Source organism: Falco biarmicus, chromosome 2 (genome assembly GCF_023638135.1).
Source record: "Falco biarmicus isolate bFalBia1 chromosome 2, bFalBia1.pri, whole genome shotgun sequence".
In the NCBI taxonomy this organism is placed as follows: Eukaryota; Metazoa; Chordata; class Aves; order Falconiformes; family Falconidae; genus Falco; species Falco biarmicus.
This window is the reverse complement of record NC_079289.1, coordinates 121,559,491-121,580,128: the sequence shown is the minus strand read 5'-3', so window position 1 is coordinate 121,580,128 and position 20,638 is coordinate 121,559,491. Positions and strand designations below refer to the sequence as shown.

At 38.4% G+C, this 20,638-nt stretch overlaps 1 protein-coding gene across 1 annotated transcript in view; it reads right to left on the bottom strand.

The window, feature by feature from the left end:
• Nucleotides 1-20,638, bottom strand: part of ABI3BP (ABI family member 3 binding protein) — a 166,177-nt gene that overhangs the window by 17,648 nt on the left and 127,891 nt on the right. The window contains 6 exon segments of the mRNA XM_056329210.1: nt 4,617-4,728; nt 9,453-9,665; nt 10,563-10,631; nt 12,006-12,089; nt 14,816-14,926; nt 19,662-19,757. Coding sequence (XP_056185185.1) covers nt 4,617-4,728; nt 9,453-9,665; nt 10,563-10,631; nt 12,006-12,089; nt 14,816-14,926; nt 19,662-19,757 — 685 coding nt within the window.

Genomic DNA, 20,638 nt, shown 5'->3' with positions numbered 1-20,638 from the left:
AAATCCTTGATGACATTAAACAGAATTCTAGACTGGACGTAGACAGCAGCTTAGTGCCAGGAACAGTAGCAGTTTCAAGGACCCTGACCAACCAAATAATGAGTATCAAGATTGGAACTTTCCAGGTTACTTAAACTATGAGAAGTTTTCTAAGATGTGATAGCAAAATGCTGCAAGCACCCTATTTGGCAATTATTTGGGTGAAAAAGATGCCAACATACTCATCCTAAAAGGAAAAATCCTTTAAATGTAGGACAAGGCCTCAAGGACAAGAGTCCAAGTACTGATAGCCTGATGAATAGAGACTTGTTAGAACTTGTAGGGCACAAGCCCTGGGAGCAAAGGAACAAGCTAACTGCAGACCCCTGAGCCGTCACAGTTGAGGAGGCAACCAGACGGACAGAGAAACAAGTAGCCAGATAAGGGAACGGATGGCGCCGATATGTAATCAAGAAAGCCGCGTAGAAAGAAACTCCCTAACCTTGGAATAGAAATTATTGCTATGTCAAGATAAACTAGTAAGTTCCTATTGTTCTAACGGTGTGCCTTAAATATCATCCAATCAGTGTTTTTTACGCTTAAGATTTAACCAATCAGTGTGTAATATGTAGAAGGTAGAAACGTATATAATTGTAAGAAAATCACTAATAAAGGGGGACAACTTGCTTGCATCAAGCTGCGTCCCGTCTCTTCATTCGCCGCATTTAAATGAATGTGACGTTGTCAACTGTCAGGTATGCCTTACTGTGAGAGAACAGCATGGCTACAGTGTGCCTTTTCTTGGGCAAAACCCCTAGAGATCTCAGTGCTCCAACAAAATCACATTGTACAGGAGACTTTACAACCTTTCTTTTAAAATAAAAAAGTAAAAAATCAAGCAGTTGCGTTGGAAAGCAGCTGACTGTATCCCACATTTATTTGAAGGGTCTAAGTCCTCACAGTTGGACAGATTTTTAAACCACTGTTTTACTTTCATCTCAGTCTCGATGTCTTGCAACCAAGTCACCAAGAACACATAAAGCTGGCATATATAAGACAAGCAAGAGATATGACAAAATCCCATAACATATATGACTTCATTTGTTTAAAAGCAACCCTCACAAGGTTTTGTATGCCTGAAAGTACATTTTCATTTCCATATTAGCATGAGCCTGTTAAAACCAAATACTTGATAACTGTACCGAAAGTCAGAACTCATTTCTTTGTCAGCCAGTGCATTTCTTCTGAATCTTGTCACTTTTCAGACAGCAAAATGGACACACAGCATACTACATGATAATCCTCTGACTCAGAGAAATTTGCATCCATTTAACTTCTATGTTTGTACTTACTGACAGTACTTACTGTAATTGCAGTCACACATGCAATTTTTCATGAGAGGCTCTAAGAGACTCTCACTGTTTCCTCCCAAACACTGTCCAAATTTCTTAATTATTCAAAAGTCTGGTCATTAGCTCCTGATCTTTAAAGGCTGCCTTGTCAAAATCCCAGCTCAAAGGAAGATGGGTGTCTGGCTTGCTGCAGAGCTTCCCAGAGGTGCAGCAGCATGTTGCATTTGAAAGACGAATGTAAAAGAGAAAAGCAAACAAACAGCATGATCTGGCAGGACCTGATGTGCCCAGTGTTCCCCTGCTGCTTGTTCTGCCCCCTTCACACTGAAAAGTTGTTTGTCTTGCTTCCCTCCTGATGGGTGTGGGGGATTAATTCTTTAGCTTCTGGGCTAGGCACTAACGTATCCTACCTGTTCTACCCCAACGGGGTGACAGACCTTGGGCAATGCGACTGCAGACCATCTTTGCCATGTACTGCTCCTCAAGAGCATACATCTGAAGAATTACAGGCTTGATCTGTCTTGCTGTCACAGGATCTTTCTGGTTTAAATTTACCCATGGAGACTGAGATACCCCATTCACAAACATTTTTACTGCTTTTAGGTCTGTCTGGTTGAGATCTGTCCTGAACTGTCTTCAGCTCTGGATGCACTGAACCGTCAGAGCAGCACAGGGATTCACACAGCCTCACTGATGGCTTCAGGAAAGCTGGAAAAAACAGACTCTCCAATTCAGCTTGTCAGCTTCTCCAAAGCATTTCAAGGCCAAGAGGTTCTTCCCCAGTTAATCCACCATGTGCTGCTAAGCACACACACTTGCTCCACCTCTTCTGCAGCTTTAAGGCTGTTAGGAAAAGTAATGGAAAAGTCTGCTTCCCAGTCTTAAAGTATTACCTGATGAATTTCCAGACATATCAGGGACTCTGCTAATCAATTTACTGAGCTGTTCCATTGGCTCTCTTCCTCCTATTTTCAGTCAGTTTTGTTCACAGGTCCGTTTCCATCATCTAGTGAGCAATTAGCTCTGGCCAGACAGGAGACTTTTAGGGCTGTATGCCATTCCTCACAACGCTGATACTGGCTATGCGATGCCAGCTGTCTTAATCACTTTCTTATCTTCCCTGTATTCAGTGTGCCAGCAAGCCTGGATTCAAATGGTAACAGTAGCAATTCCTTGTGCTTCTGCCAATGCTCTCAAGATGTCCTCAAAATTAGGAAATACACATTTTGAAATGGGAGTTTGATTAACAGAGCCACTCTGAGAAGGACTACATCATTTAAGTCCTATGAGACTCAAGAGGCACGCAGCACTGCAATTTATATCAAATGTTTTTGATTTTGGCAATGGCCTCCTAAATCCAGAAAGACTTTCACTGTCTTTCTCTTTTGAGGCCTGGGGGAGAATAACAGCCACCACCTCATCAGCGAAAAGTCACCCCTTTATATCTTAAGTCAGCCTCCACCAGTCAGTACTGCTATCTTCTCTAGCTACTAGTAACAAAATCCACTCTCCAAAAGACAGCTTTTCTCCATGGTCTTTGGTCTGCTTACCAAAAAGTTCTCTCCTAGGACTGACAGAATTGTTACTAATTAAAGTTTAAATCCATCTTACCTGCTTCTGCATAGCTCCTGCCTTCCTTATGACACTTCCAACAGTTCTAGCTGGGTCTGCCTGCCTCCACCTTGGTTCCTTTCTGAACAGAGCAGTCTAAAAATGTTTTTCTCTTCTGGCCACCTGGGCATTGCTCTCAGCATCAGGGACTTTTTGCTTCCATGTCTTTTCTACACTTAACCAAATCCATCCCATTTCTGTCACCATGTATGGCACAAAGAGTTCAAGTGTGTAATGGAAGAGAGTCTCATTAATAACACAGTTCTTTTCAAGGATGCAACTGTACTATTTTAAAGCAGAACTGAAATGGAAACACAAACTGCATAGCCTGACAAGCTCAGCAGCACCTACTGCCTTTCTTAGTCGCTACTCCAGAAACATATTGTTTTGCTGTCTCTTCTTGTCTCTTCTAAGCCTTCTCAACTGATTGAGGAAACTGATTCTTGTTCTCCAATTGCATTGCTAATGTAGTCTAATCACCTCTTAACAAGACAGAACAACATAGCTGCAGCTCACCCTTTCACAAGCCACAAGCCTTTAAGAAATAACAGATATTCTTGATGCAATACACAGCAATTCTAGCCCACTTTAGGAGTTTTGGAGCCTGTCAAAGAAGCTCTTTCTGGGTATCACAATTTCCCCTAGACCTTCTTTTCCAATTCTCTTCCTTTCCCCTCCATTTTCTGCAATGGTTCCTCATTCCTCCTCCTAGGAGCTGCTGGTCACAAGTTCATGAGCTAAGAACCAACACCTAAGATTAAACCACACACTGCCTAAAATTAAAGGTTCAAGATGGGTTCTGTGCAGAATTTTGTGCTGTTCCCAGTTTAAGGATAATAATAGAAAAACATCTGAAACAGAATAAACCAGAAACAGAAGAATCCAGTTACCAAAGCCAAAGGGATGGTTTTACCAAAGGGAAAAAAAAAGTGTCATTCATTACACTTCTGAAGCAATCAATAAGCAACACAAACAAATGTTTTTCTTCCTTGATCTGATTTTTACCACAAAAAAGAATAATTTTTGATTTTTTTTTTTTTAAGAATGATAATGTATATTGGGACTAGTTGCATAAGATGCATTTTTAAATTGCCAGCTGTTTTGAGATACTGAAAGAAAACTACATATACGGGAGGAATGTATCTTTCCTCTCCATGGTGCAATGCAATAGTCAAGCTTCCTACAGTGGCCCAACTTGCATTCCAGTATTTCAGTGAACAACCATCTCAATAAGCAAGCAGCTTATGTCAGTTGTGCTGAGCATCCTTAAACCCCAGAGAGAGACAACTGTACATATAAATCTTGATCTCATATATCAGGCTAATATTTCTTGTGTTCACCTAGTTTCTTTATCTGCTAAATGGAAGAGATTTCTTGACAAAAAGCAGTATATTTTCTTACATTTGACTGTTACTCTTTCTGATAGGAAATTGTCCAGATTTAAATAGGCAGATTGTCCAGACCATAAGTACTCTTGGAAATTTCCTAAAGATTTCTCAGATGTGTCTTACCTGTTAACTTAAAAGAAAGCAAAACCAAAGCATACCTTTTCCCTATCAGAACAGGAGTAAACCCAATTTTGTCTTACATACATATGTATTTTCATTTGAACTGACAGACATCTGACAGTCTAAATTAGTTGGATTAACTTAGAAAATTATTTTATTTAATTACCTTGTGTCAGGTTTTAAGTTTTCCACAGTAGAATGGGTTTGATTTGTAGTGATAATCGATTTCTCCTTTTCACCATCACTTGCTCCATTTTCAGTTGACACAACCTCATACTCTGGAAAATTAAAATAAAGAAAAATTTGCTTAAACAACAGCTCTTGAGCTTCGTCATTGCTCCGTTTTCTCATCTGATTTCCACTCTTACTGTCCAACAGGCCATAAGGACATCTTGTGTGAACCAGTCTGGACATTAGTATGCTAAAATGGTTAGGAAAGAGAGATCCAGTTCCACATTACTGAGTGCCTAGCCCCTTTTCCTTCCTCATAATGAAATTATGGGATAGAGGATATTCAACATCTCACCTCTGCCCAAAGGTACATTAATGACAGAATGCTAAATACAAATAAGTATAAGCTTTCCGCAGTTTGAATGAAAAAGTATCAAAGATGAAAGTACAGTTTCTAAATGATTAAACCTTTATTAACTTAAAATGAGATCTACATTTTTAAGATTTCCAAAGGAAACTGGCCAACTAACTTGGATTGTGCCAGTTTAGAATGAAATAATTTTGCTAAAATTTATTTCTGCATTTGTGTGATTTATAGTCTCACCACCTTCTTTTCATCTCACTGTGATGTATCATCAAGCACAAGCCATGTTCTGAACAGGGAATTAATAACAGATGCTTGGGAAGAAGAAACCGCTTTAGTCATAGGCCTGTTCAAGATACAGTCTCTCTCTAGCAGGCAACCTCTGTCCCGGTTCATAACAACCTCTTCTAATAAACACACTGAGTGTACTGCTAATTTTCCTCTCTCCACAAAGAAATTCACAACCTCCCCAGCCCCTTCCTTTTCCCTTCCTAAACCCCGTCTATAATACCACGTGCAGCCTTGCCAACTGTAAGCCAGCAAAGGAGAATGTTTTCAAAGAACACTTGGAATGAGCATTTAGATCTACAGCACAATGAGTAACGCAGGTATTATACCAGGAGGATAAAGACCATCTATCAACAGTTACTAGAAAACAACTTACTTTCCTGTTTTTTTTTTCTAACAATACTACTAATTTTCAAGTTCTTGTAGGACTTTTTTTTCCCTAAATTTTTTAGTTCGCAATACAAGGAGACCCATTTGTTTCAACACAGAAAGATAACACACCTGCAATGAGATTCAGTGTTAAAAAGGAAAAAAACCCTCTTAATTGTTGCTGGACTGTCAGATCCTCACTCCTAGTAAATGCAGGACATGTGTATGTAAATGAGCATACACACACAAACTGACCTGATTTGACCTCAACTATGGCTTCCTTTGCAGTCTTCTATGCAAAGAGCAGCCATCAATATTGCTGTGTAAGACAATGCAATTAAATGGAAGTGCAGAGCAGCCCTAAAAAATTATGTTCTAAAATTCCAAGTTTCTAAACCACAGCAATTCAATTAGAGCAATTATATACAAGTATGCACAAGTGAATGTCACGTTGACTGCAAGAGTTTCAAAAGGGGCCTCTACACAGCATCTTTTTATCTTTACCTTGTAAGAGACTCAGTTATTTAGAGCATATACAGAGCAATGTAAACCTTTAAAACAGGTTTAAAAGTATGCCAGAAAGTCAGCATGAAGGAAGGAATTACTGCCGATATCGAAGATTTCTAAATTTCCATGTTCAGAAGTCCTCCCCCCAGCAGTCACCTGTGAACACGAAAGGATCAACCACTGCCTATTAAAAACAAACTCATGGACCTGCAGGAATGGCTGTCTCAGATGGGGGTGGGGTGGGGAGCCACTAAGTAGAGAGCTTTTACTACTGATCATTTTTTCAAGTGGGACCCCAACGCAATGACCGAAAACATTAGCATTGATAGTTTGCACGTATTTGTGTAAAAAATATCTGTGTTTTCTCTCTGTGCATTTTCTTTTGGGAAACAAAGACCTTTTCCTATATAGCCACCAAGGGCTGAATGAACCATGGAGAAAAAAGATGTGCAAAAGCCCTTATTTGCCCTAATTAAGCCTCATTAGAGAAATCATTTTTATTAGGAAGCATAGCAGAGAGAGTGGATACCCACTGCCTTAGGTACATCCAGATAAAGAACAAGTAGGTAATTTACAGGAATTCATTCCTGCTGCCTTCTGCCAGCCCCAAGTCAGTATGTGATGTGAACTTTTTAATTCATTCAAGTTGGAAAAGCAAGTGCAGCACACACGAATGGGCATGCAAACATGTGCATGCACACACACATGAACAACTACTGAGTGCATCCAGTACCTGCACAAGTCTTGGTGTGCAAGACAACAAACTGCTCTACATTTCTGTGGCAACACAGCAGGAGTAGCAGAGCACCAGCAAAATGGTCTTGGTTCCTGGAATTTGTGGCCTTTATGAAAACAAGGAGGTAAGCCTGATCACTGTTCTCGTTATTATTAGTCAGACCTTTCCGTTACTGAAGTAAAAACTTTTTTTAGGAATACCCAATACAATGAAACCCCTTGTACACTGCTAAAAGTCAAGCAAAGTAACTGTTTCAAAAAAATGGCTCAACAAATTACCTTTTCTGTTTCCACAGTTCTATCTGAAACAGTGCATTAAAGAAAATGTGATGCCTAAATCAGATGATTGAAAAAACATGTATAAAATACAAAAATAAAAAGAGATGACAGAGAACTTGATATAAGTCTGTCTAAGCAAGTCAAGTCATGCTGGTGCCAATATGAAGTAATCACTGTTTTCAGAAAATGCAATTCAACACCTTCTCTTGAATTCAAAAGTGTCTTTGGATGAGTCATGAACTGTGAAATTTTTTGAAGTTAAGATGAAGGAGATAAGCTCAATGAAAATATTTGTAAGCCACAGAGTTTAAACATTTTGTATTATACGTTGAGGGGAAAAAAAATGAAGATGGTATTTATGGGAAAGCTGCTATATTTAGATAGAAGACAGCTAGACTGAAGAAGTTTCTCTCAGTGAAGCAAAATGAGTATTAGTCACATACTCCTCAGAAGGTCTGAATCTTTTTTTCTGGAATGGGGAAGGGTATGCCAGATGTCTCCATTATCACTGAATAGTCTTACAGAAGAGAAGAAACTTCATGGAAAGTTAACTTTTACAAACACTGATTACAACTGAACAGAGAAAGGGTCCCACCTAAAAGCTCAGAAGAAACAGCGAACATTGCTTGCTCTGTATTTCACAACACGCATTGAGAAAGAAAGGAAATAGCACCAGAAGGCAATTAGGCCTTGTTCTCATCATTAGATGATGTGCGCTGACAGTTTTACCAGCTGTGGTGGAAATATTTTTCTATTTTTGCAATACAAATGGTTGTGCCGCAGTGGGTTCATTAGCATACTCAAGGAAAACAGCAGATCTACTTCCAAGAAAACATGCAGACTAAATGACGTTATCTGACCTAATCAAGCTAAGGACTGGTCTGTGGAGGAGGCCTCCAAATGACAACAGCAACAAAAAAACCTCTTCCCGGAACAGAAAGCAGCATTGCAGAACCGCCTGGAATGGGGAGTGTTCACAGAGAGCCTATCCTTAGCCTAATTCTGAGGTTAGCAATAAACTCACACTTCCTTTTCTTCCCAGGATGAAGCACATTTTAGAAAGCAAGCCAAGTAACCATTTTTCTTTCTTTTTGGTACTTTTTATTAGCCTACAGACTCTTTTTATTCCCATTTCAATCCAGCAGAAGGGCTAACTTTCTTCCTTTTTCCCAGAAGAAAAAGGTGCAGGCTACCTTTTGTTTCGAGTGTCCCTTTGGTTTTGAATTTATTATTTTTCAAAATGGTGGGGAGAGCAAGAAAGATTAGGGGCTACATCTAGTAATTATTTTTAGAAAATCAAGGAAGGACTGATTTGGGGAAAAGAGCGGCCTTGCTTGTAACAGTCACCTAATTATACCCCTGCACTGAAATCTCCCACGACATGCATATAGAACATGTGAAAACACCCCACTTACATGCTAAAGTGAATAGTTAATGATCAAGTCTTAGTTCAAGTATTATCTGTTCTCCTCACCTGTAATGCAACACAGCCAAAACACAGGTCATGGCTGTGATGAGCCAGTGAATTTGCAAATCTAAGTTTTGTGTCCATGGTAAAAACAAAATCCATTTTCCTGACAGTACAGAAGAACCATAGTTTTCAGTTGTTAATTGATTTAAATGTTCAATTTTGGTAAGCTTGTTTTGATATACAGAAGTCAACGAAAAATTATGAGTGTTCATTTTGCATGCTTGCCTGTCTGTGTATTGATTCCTGCATGACTCATAAGGATTTATTCTCAATACAAAAACCTTCCTTTGGAAATGAAAAAACTCCCAAACAGCTTCTTTTAACATCGTGAACTTGGTGATCCTGTGGCGGGTACAGCAAGTATTACGCTGGCAGAGTTCTACTGACCTACTAGATGGGTGTAAGGTTTTGTTGTGTCCAGCCCACTGACCAACAACATCCTCAAGTCAAGAAAGATGACTACGTTATATGAATGCATCATTATACTAAAGACTACTGTTGCATTGCTGAACTTCTTGACTAGATCTTACTAGATCCTGTATAGAGAGAAGCCAGAAATTAGGAGAAGATACAGAGTTATACTTAAGTATTTTTTGTGTCATTGCTGACACCAATGATATATTGGTGAAAATCTCTTTCTAATCTAGTGGGATTTTTTTATTCACACTGGAATTGACAGTAGCACAAAATAAACGCACCAGGGTCTTAAACTCCCTTGGGATTAAATTAGTTTTCAAATGGCATAAAACCACTGTGAAAGTAAAAATAAGCTGAAAATACTGTATTCTGACCCAATGGAGGAAAGAAATCAAACCAACCAGTAACAGTGTCATTGTCTGGTTTTTCCCAGTCCAATATGACGAAAGTTGGACAGCCTTCAACAGTCACCACTGTGAGGTTGGTTGGAGGATTTTGTGGAGGACGAGTAGGTTCTTCCCTGCTGCCAGCTTCTTCTTGAGGAAAATGTTCAAGAGAGCTCGTGATAGAGCAAGGCACATCATCATCTTTCTTCATGTACTTAACGTGGGGGGCTAAGAGCAATAGGAAAGAGCCATTATTCAATACAGAGTGTTTTTACAAAATGTCAAGGCCATTTCACCTAGTGCACAACTTCCATCTCAGGGCAGCAAGTAAAAATCTGAACAAGTCAAACTTATATGTTTAAGAAAAAACCCCATATATTCAATATTAAGCTGCTTGTTAGGTTTTTTTATTGTTGTTAGACATGGAATCTGCTCTGACTTTACCCTCTTCCCATTGGGACCACTGATGAAAAAAACACTCTGAAGGTATTAGTGGTTTATTAGACAGTATTAGTTTCAAACACACTGCCTGAAAGAATTCACTTCTGTCATAAAAGAGAACAATTAACTTTAGTCCTTACATAGTAAAATGACACTGCAATTCCATTTGCAGCTTTTGAGTGCTATACTAATACAAAGACATAATGCCCATCACCACTTTGTTTCACCAGAAAGAGTAACAAGTTCAGTCCAGAGTCACTCCAACATTAAACTTGCAGTTTCTAAAGTGGCTGTCAAAATCGTAACCTTGTTCAGTGGTAAGGCACGTTGGTATTGGGGCACTACCTCTGCAGGTATGCTTGCAGGCCCACAGGAAGACTTTCATTTGGTTTGGTGGAACGCACACAGTGTGCAGTCGTACATACAGTGGCACACAGGAAGAGCCACAGCACGTTTGCAGGCAAGACTTTAAACTAGGAGGTAGTAGCAGAGAATAAAGCAGAAGTAAAAGTTAGTCAAGAATATGCTGATGGTCTGCACTACAGCCCTTTCGTCTGACACTGAAGTGAAACAGAATCAACAGTTTTGGCCTTCGAATAACCAAACAAGATAATTTTGATACAAGACAGGTCAGTAGTCATATATTCCCCCAAAATAAAAATACCACAGCTATTAAAATCCTACCTTGGTACCTTGGTTTGCCTGAAGAATCTGTTTCTGATGTAGGGCTTGAGCTGAAGACAGTTGCATCAACTAGGGGAAATACAGATATGATTTCATTTGCAAGAAATAAAAAGTTTCAGTGTTAGAACTGCAGCTTTTCCCTGTTCGTTTGGCATTTTACATCGTGGTAAAGCTCTTCCATGGTAGACCTTTGCTGCCAGATCTGTCTTTTCCTTTTAAGGATTCAATTTTGGCTGTGATGCTAGGTAAACCCCATACTTACCTGCTGGTGTAAAGATAGCCATAATCAAAACAACAGACTTCATTAGTGCTGCTGGATTCAATTAATCCAATATATGCAAAATGCTCTTTAGACTTTTTTAAAAGGATCTTTTTGCACTGTACGGGCTGTTTAGCTTGGAGCTTGCTTCACGTTTATAGAATATACAGCACTATTATGTTGACACATGAACCAAAAATAGCAACAAATTCTGTCTCCAGAGAGTACAACTTCTACAAATTTTGAAGGAAATTGAAGGCAAATCCACTGGTGACAAATATGTGCTAAAGCAGTCAGGATTCATGACACCAGTGTTGCATTAAACAGACACTATACTGAACAGAATCTTCTCTTAGATGCAAATACGACAATGAACCTCAACGGACAAAACACAGTGCATTCACAACAAGCATTTTTCAATAAATTTAGCACCCAGCTTGCTTTACTGAGCACTGAGGGTCACCGGGAGTTCATGAACATTATAAGGAATCAAGGATTTCAGTATTACTGTAAATCTAGGCAAATCAGAAACAGCATCATTTATGACAATGTAACTACAGCTGCATATTTTGGCCCAAAAATTCTAAGCGCACCCTCATCCAAACCCATTCCTGTATGCCACTTTGAGGAGATTTAGGTCTGAAGTTGTAGTTAATTCCCAATTTTATAAAGGGCAAATTACCAGCTGACAGCTCTATTTAATAATTTTTTTCTATTTAAATTGTGGCAGTTTCATCAGATAGCTGGGAGGATATCAACACCATGTTGAGAACTATCAGTCACTATCAAAAATAATTTGAATTTATCAGCATGCAAAAAGAAATGTTTAGGAAAAAATTGCCGTTTCTACTCCTTTCACAGATTTAAAGTAGCCACTGAATAGTATTGAAAGCATACTAAGCATGCATTGATTTCTAGGAAGATGGAAGAGATGTCATGTTCTCATTTACCAAGGTATGTTATCAGAAAACAAACAGATAAATTCAGTCAAGTTAGAGAAGTCGTAAAGTGGCATAAAGGAAATCAGAATCACCCCAGACAGACTACTTTCTATATTAAATATAAAATCCATTGATATAGTTCAGGGAAGGGAAGCAAAAGAAAAAAGGAAACCTTTATGTTAATGAAATAAAAAAAAAAGGAAAGAAAAAAAAAGAAACCAGAACTGTTTTTAGTATGCTTACTATAATACTCTGGAGTTGCAAAAGCTGTTGGTGTCTTGTATGATGTTCCTGTCCTCACAGGTGTTGTTGGTCCAGCAGGTTTAGCTACAGTGACAGGAGGAGGAAATTGTGACAACAAGGCATTCACTCTTTAAAAAAGTGAAACAGCTTTCTGATTTTCTAAACAGAACTTAGATTTGTGACAACTGCCTCATGAAGCAAGTACTTCCATTTAAAATATGATATTCCCTCAAAACTTATACAACAGCTTCCAGCTGGACTTAGGAAAGTTCCAAGTTGTTCTTATTGCCAATATAAGCTTTTCCTGAAACACAGTAAGAAAATTCTTTCCTACTTGGAGATTGTCTTGGAGGACTTCAGTCAGCTAGACCATGGCCTGGTTTAATGCACAGAACCATCCTACACGGGCTGGTAAAAGGATGCCAAATGACCATAATTGACATTGCTGCTTCTCAAATAAAAGCATACATTTCTTCAGGAGTTGTAAAACAGAATAGCTGAAGTCAGCAACTGAAACTTGGGTTCTTCCTTCAAATATAGTTAAGGTCCTTTCATTTCTACTCTCAATACAGCATCTATACTAGCAAGGCTGCAGCTGGAACATGTACAACAATCAACACTTGGTCCTTAACCATGGTCTGCATTAAGAGTTTAACCACAGAACAGTACTGGAGTTTTTCCACTAAATGAAATGAAGATGCCCTTCAAATGAAGGTAAGAAGAACGCAACCAGAGTCCAACTTTTTCAACATTTATAATGCTACATGACCCAAGGGAAAAGCTGTCTTTCTGAATTGATCTATTCTGTAGTAGGCGCCATAAGTTTGAAGAGAAACTGAGTGATAGAGACAATATTACCTCCCATAATGAAATAGCTACTTTAGAAATTATTTTAGATTATGTGACATTGCTTTTATGCCCCAGCTGTTACTACCTAATTAAAAAAAAATAGTTTTCCAAGAGGCAAACTATCCATGGTGTGGGATGTCTTGATTGCTTTCAAAATAGCTGTAAAAGACAAGAACTCCATTCACAAAACACGCAGACACTCCTAGATAACCACTCCATGACTGGAATCAACCTCCAGAAGTCAAGAACTGTATAATATAGTTACCTTCCCCACATATATGACACAGAAGAACATGATGACTGAGGGCAGAACTCAGGTGAACCAAATTTAAAACAACAAAAATCCCTACTTTCCATTAAATTCTTTAATAAAGTGGAAATTTATTAAGATTCTCACTAAAGTCCAGTTTCACAAAGGTTCTGGAACACTCTTCTTTCCTTTTTTTTCTATTCAGGAGACTTTAAATGTCTGCATAGAAACATCCCCATAACACTCATCCACTGGACAAGTAAGAAAGATGCAAGTAAGGAATTAATCACAGTGTTAATGAGAAAGAGAAACAGGACAGAATTATGAAAGGGAAAATCCAAGAACACCAAGGCAAATTTTTCCTGTTAGTACTGTGGAACAGTCTCTCCAGGGAACCAGAAGAAACTCAATTGTGATGTTTAAAACTAAGCTGGATAAAACACTAGGAAACACAGAAAAAGGAAAATCTGCTACTGGCCCCACAAGGAAGAACCAAATCATCTAACCAATTTATTCCATCTTGAATGCCTAGGAAGGTATGGTTAACTGCTGACTACCACATAACCTGGCCTCTAGAGTATGGAAAAAGTGTGAAATTTCAAAACAGTGGTAAATTAATTAGACAACGGAGAAAATTAGCCTAGACTTCATTACAAGCAAAAGAAAATGTATCAGGTCAACATATTTTTTTTGCTACAGCTTAAGACTGACAATGTCTTACATTCTGTTGTAGCTATTACAAAGGAAACACCACCAACCAACACAAGTATGGACACAACATTTCAATCTTGGCTCTGCCATTGAGTAAATATACAGCTTGTTTCATACAGCTTGGAGATTCTTGCTTCTAACCTGCTGCACAAAATACTGAAGAATTATTTAGGTCTTTATTGCCTTAATATCACACAAAGCCCCAAATAAAACAAACCAAAAAAGCCAACAGAAAATACAGCAGAGCCAAGACCTTTGTATTTCCAGCAAACTGTATACAGAGAGTAATACCAAGAGGGAAGCTTTTTTCATGATGCTAAACATAATGAGGTGGTTTCTGTACGTGGAATAACATTAGCCTAAGGATCCTTACATACAATCTACAGACAAAAGATACATAAGGTTACTGAATTATCAGCTTCAGGATAAAACTGAAATAAAATAGGAAATGTGAAAGTTTTTGTGTGCTCTGACACTGATACTGTAGCACAGGAATGAAGCTAAACCCTTTGCACGTGAAATAACTCAGCTTGCTCTACTTCCCAGTGCAGTTAAGTTTTCTGGGTGCCTATTAGCTCATTTGCAGTGGCTAATGGATGTTCCATATACACGGGACAGAATTTCTTTACAAATAATAAGTTGGGAGTATGCATTTAAGCATAATATTCAATATCTCCCATTTGACATGCACATTCAGTAACTGCAAATGCTATTAGTAGATGCAAAATGTTCTTAAGGTTGATCTTCTTAAAGGATGACTTGGATTATGCTATTTTGCTTTCAGCTCCCTTTCTAGGGATGATTTTGATAATTAGGTTAGGAAAATAAAAGCAAAATGGAGTTTATGTATGAAGACAAGGCCTGTATGTTCCAGAAGACTAGTTTCTACAGATATCACAGATTAAATATATCTATACTGTAAAATTCTCCTATGCCCTGCTAGTCAGTTCAGTATTACCTTACCCACACTAAAACGCGTATGCTGAAAAGGCTGAGATACCTGGACTCCCTGGTTTTCCAGTCACGGTGTTTGGAGGCAGGGGTTTTCTTCGCATTTGTGTAGGCTTGGCAGGAGGTATGGGAGGATGCTGAGGGCCAGGCGATGTAGTTACTGAATGACATTACAAGACAGCATTATTAATTATTTAACCTCAAGTTCCATAAAATCAGAAACCCATTACAAGTTATATTCTAACTTCTCAAACACTGTTTCATGTCTGATTTAGTATCACAAGCTGAGAAGTGAGTTTAAGAGCTGAAATGAACTGTATTTCAGCCTTAAATTCTTCAGAAAGTGTGTGCCATGGAGTTTTAAACCAAGTTTACCTGAAAAAATGGAGCTCTCTTGGGATTTTGTACGAGTCTTTCAGTGATTCATTTTCTGTGTAGTTACTCATTTCTGTCAACGGTAATTTTTTGGCAGCCAAGAGGATACTTCTTCCCACGATAAACACTCTCCCAGTGTACCTGGAAACATCTTCAGTATCCTACCCACAAAATTTCTAATCTTTTGTACTTTCTAACTGATGCGCTGGTCACCCTCAGCTCAAAGCAAAAGATGTAACAAAAGGGAAATTATCATTAGGGACACATGACTCTATGCCGTTCAAAAGTAAGAAATGAAAAAAAGTCACCATGTGCTGACATGGCTAGAGACAGCTGTTGTGTTGGAAACTCCTGAAGCACCCAGCTAGGTTGCTGCAATGAGCAGTTCCAGCCAATACCTAGTAAATTTATCTGGTAAAGGTCCTTCGACAGTGAAGTCTGAAAGGACAGCCTAAGCTTCTTAATTCATACTCACAAAACATTTTACTGTATTTTCCAGGCAATTATAAAGGATTTTATTATGAAAAGGAAAGACGAAGGAAAAGATTTTTGTTCCACTGTTCACCTTTGCACTTCATTCCTTAAGAAAAAAACCCAGCAGATATGTGCAACACATTTATGTAACAAAAGACTTTTTGTACTTAACAAGGGAAAATCTTCAAGAGTAATGTAATTCTTATAATGCTGCCAATGTCAACAAATGTGCAAGTTGCCTGATACTGAGTTACTGGCTATACAGAGTGCCTTGGGCCCTACATATCAGACCTTAACTCACCCTATAAATAGAGTGACTGTGGGTGAGAAGGGAGCAGATCCAAAGACACATTTGGGAAAGCCTTTTTAGAAATACAACAATCAAATAGGAACATCTCCATCTTTCTCTGCTCCCTTTTCCTTTTGGACTTTTGCAGTCACTTATAAAACAGATTTTTTTTTAAAATCCCTCAGACCAAGACAGGAAATAATACTCTATCTAACTCAGGAAGACGTAATGGTTTTGAAAATAGCACTTGTAGGTTTCATATTCATTCTTAATCCCTAGATGGAGATGAAAAAATATGCCTAAGGACCTGAAAAAGGAGAATACATTTTTGTATGTATAAGTCATCATACCCTAGATATTACTACATGTAGCATCCATGACTCATTTCCCCCTTACCCATGTTTAGGGAATGGGATTGTCCGAGATATTTACGGAGTAAAAACATGCAAGTATTGACTCATCAATGATTTCCATTGTATCTTCTGAACAACACAACCACAACAGTTACATGCGAGTCAAAACATCCCATTCAGTGCACTGTGTCAAGGCAAATCTACTGTAGTGCACTCTGGAAAACCAAGAATCCCTACTCTTCTCTTCTACTATTACCACAATGATTAGGGTGATGGTCTATGATGCTACCAAATCTCATTAACAGTGTGGAGACTGAGCCTGTAAACAGGACACACAATAGTATTTAGGGATTTTGTGATAGCATAGATTTTTGTGAAGACAGTGGCATGGTGAATTATTAGGATTTATTTAATCACAGGAGTTCTTTGTGGACCACAAATATATTTCATTGAGTCTGTCACTCTTCATGAAAAAGGAGGGTGTGCAGCCTCTTAGGACAGACTCTTAACATATCAAGCTTAATTCTTGTATGCTAACCTATCTTTTTCATTTCTCGTAAGTAGCATAAATGTAATTTTTTCAGTTAACACACACTTTTTCAGAAAAAGTAAATGTATTTAAAAGCAAATACTGGCTAAGTTATAGCAACACCTGATTAATCAGCCTCACTTCTTTGCCTGGTAAGATCATGGAAGATCCTCCTGGAAGCGATGTCAAGGCATACAGATGCCAGGGATGTGATTAGAGACAGCCAGCATGGCTTCACAGGGGCAAATCATGCCTGACTAATCTGGCAGCCTTCTACGATGGAGTGACTGCGTTGGTCGGTAAGGAAAGAGCAACGGATGTCACCTATCTTGACTTCTGCAAGGCCTTTGACACAGTCCCATGCAACAACCTTATGGCTAAATTGGAGAGATGGCTTTGATGGATGGAATATTCAATGGAAAAGGAATTGCCTAGGCAGCCCTATATAAAGACTTGCTGTCAATGGTTCTACGTCCAAACGTGGATCAGTAACAACTAGTGTCCCTCGGGGGTCTGTATTGGGACCAGTACCATTCAAAATCTTTACTGATGACACAGAGAGTGGGATTGAGTGCACCCTCAGCAAATTTGCGGATGACACCAAGCTGAATGGTGCAGCTGATACACTTGAGGGAAGGGACGCCACCAAGAGGGACCCTGACAGGCTGGAGAAGTGGGCCAATGCAAAGCTCATTAAGTTCAACAAAGCCAAGTGCAAGGTCTGCACCTGGGTCAGGGCAAATACCAGCCTCAGTACAGGATAGATGACAGGTGGATTCAGCACAACCCTGCAGAGAAGGAGTTGGGGATATTGGTAGAGGAAAAATTAGATACAAGCCAGCAATGTCTGCTTGCAGCCCAGAAAGCCAATGGTATCCTGGGCTGCCTCCAAAGTGCTGCCAGCAGGTTGAGGGAGGGGATTCTGCCCCTCTATTCTGCTCTCCCAAGACCTCACCTGGAGTACTGCACCCAGTTCTGGAGTCTGCAGCACAAGACAGACAGGAACCTGTTGGAGCGAGTCCAGAAGATGCTCAGAGAGCTGGAGCACCTCTCCTATGAAGACAGGCCAAGACAGTTGGGGTTGTTCAGCCTGGAGAAGGCTCCAGGGAGACCTTGTTACAATATTCAGTACTTAAAGGGAGCTTATAAGAGAAATGGAGAGAGACTTTTTACCAGGGCCTGTAGGGAAACGACAAGGGATAATAGTTTTAAGCTGAAAGAGGACAGATTTAGATTAAATATAAGGAAGAAATTCTTTACTGTGAGGGTGGTGAGACACTGACGCAGGCTGCTCAGAGAACCTGTGGATTCCCCCTCTCTGGAAGTGTTCAAGGCCAGGTTGGACAGGGCTTTGAGCAACCTGGTCTAGTGAAAGATGTCCCTGCCCATGGCAGGGGGATAGAACTACTTGATCTTTAAGGGTTCCTTTCAAATCAAACCATCCTATGATTCTATTATTCTGAATTTTGATATACATAGTAAAGCCTCATGAAGAGAGCTGAGATCACAGAAGTATACAAGAAAATTACAAAACAGTAGTACCTAATTTTACAGTCATACCCGAATGTCTTTTATGACTACAGTTCAAGGTATTGGTTTACTTCAAAGTTCTAAAAGCTTAACTTTAAACATCTAATGTCATAGGATGAGTAAAAGCAGATGCAGATGTTCCTTCAAATCTATGTGCAAAATAACCTTCCAGTCTCTGCAAATCACAAGCTGGATTTACTTAAGTACACACCACTGCCTGGCTTTCAGCTACTAAAAATGCAGAGCACCATCCTTGTTTTCAGCTTACAGTCTGAATCCAGCTACTGCTAATAGTATATCACACCGGACTTAATCTTTACAAAGTACAATCTTCAGATTGAATGAACTTTAAAAAGATAAAACATCAGAACTGAGCTGTCAAGATAGACTCTTGTCTCTGTGCAGGTAAATTAGGTGCAAAGGAAATTCAGAAGAGATTAGGAGCAAACAGCCGTTTATAAACTAGAGACATATCTTTGTATCTGTGTTTTTAAATGTAATAACATGATTCCAAGGGAAAATGTAACCAAAAAGAGCAGCTGCAGCTGAATAGTAAATGCAAGGGTAAAACCAAAAAGATTTTATTTTCAGTCAGGTTTTCTGACAGTAAAAAAAGCACAGCTAAAACAAGCTCCATTCTTGGTCATGCTTATGAAACAAATCCTCTATATGTAAAGTGTTTACATGTTTGTGTGTACACATGTGGCATGCAAACACACTCTATACTACAACTTCTGAGTTGAAACTGAAAATTTCTAAAAAGCTGACTAGAAACGTGAAATACACAAAGTTTATTTTTGAAGGCTTATTTTGGGAGCTGTTTTTCAGCAAAAATATTTTGAAAATATTGAAAAAAATTTGAAAATACGACTGCAACACTTGCAAGAAAAGTAAAACTGACAAGCCTGGTAAAGCACACGTAAAAAACCTTGTAACCTTATTTACTCCACATTATTATTTTGCTTCAAGCCTAATGTTCTAATTTTCCCAACAATCCTGATATTCAACAAAACTTTCTGATAAATCATTCACTGTATTCTCCCTTGCTATGTAGAAACTATTAGTATGAAAAAATCAGTGTTTACAGTATTGTGGCTGTTTGACCATCAGGATACAAACTGGTAGAGGTCATTTTTAATACACGACGTATGCTGTTGACTAAGTAGTGACTACAAAATATTCTCACTTTTGTCACTTTTAGTAGCATCCTGAAGCCAGGAGAAGGTGTATTGATGAGAATGAATAAGAATTATTTTCTCTTCTTAGTGGAGGTATAGGAAAGATGGTGTTTTTATTTTTCATCACTGTTAACATTTGCTATACTGCCTTCTTTTATTAATCTTACCAGAAATTGGCTTTTCCCAGGTATCACTATATTCCAAAGGTTTTTCCACATCCACACCAATTTGGCTGGCAATATCCTCAGGTGTATATACATCATCTGTGAAACAAAGGAAATGAACTAAGTATCTACAGTGCAGCACCAAGTCACAGAATACTTGTATATCGCATACATTCAAACTCTAGATAACATTAATTGCTAAACTAGCACATATGGCCCACATTTGTTTTTACTGATAACTTAGTAATATCCTTTATCTTCCTATTCAAGTAAGTAGAAAGTGATCTGGGTCTAGTGAGCCTGCAATTTAATTTTAAACTTTCCTTGAGAAAAGTGTATTTTGAAAGAGAGAGTTAATAAGATTAAGAGATAACAGATGAGTTAAACCAAGATTATATGTGGAAAGATGAGTACAGAGAACATTCTAGTTTTTCAGTAGACAGAATACAATGTCCATCGATTCTGGGAAAGGGCAAAGTCTTTGTCCCCAGAATAAGATCCTCAGTTATCCTCCAAATTGAATGGCTAGAGCAATTCTGAACCAAACATATACCGTATTTGGCATACTGGAGGCAAAGTGTACATAAAATTCAGTTTGTATATAAAAGAAAGTCCTACTTAAAAGTTATATAAACACATTAAAAAAACCCTGAAGTAAATGGCATTAAAAAGATCAACACAATTACTCCTAGTATAGAACAACTGCTTCACATGCTGGTATTTATAGGACAGCTAGACTGTTAAATTAATATGCTTTCCCTATGTGAAACAAGTATATTTACTTTATAAAAGTTCTATATATGGTAGAGTGTGAAGATCCATTGCGATTTCATCATGGGAAAAACAAAAAAATACTTGTTTTCATGACATAATAAAAACCCCTTGAAAGTTAATGTATTTAAAAAAAAACTTTAAAATTCTAAAAAAAATAATAATTCTCAATATTGAATTAATTATGAAATTCCAACTCTAGTCCAACA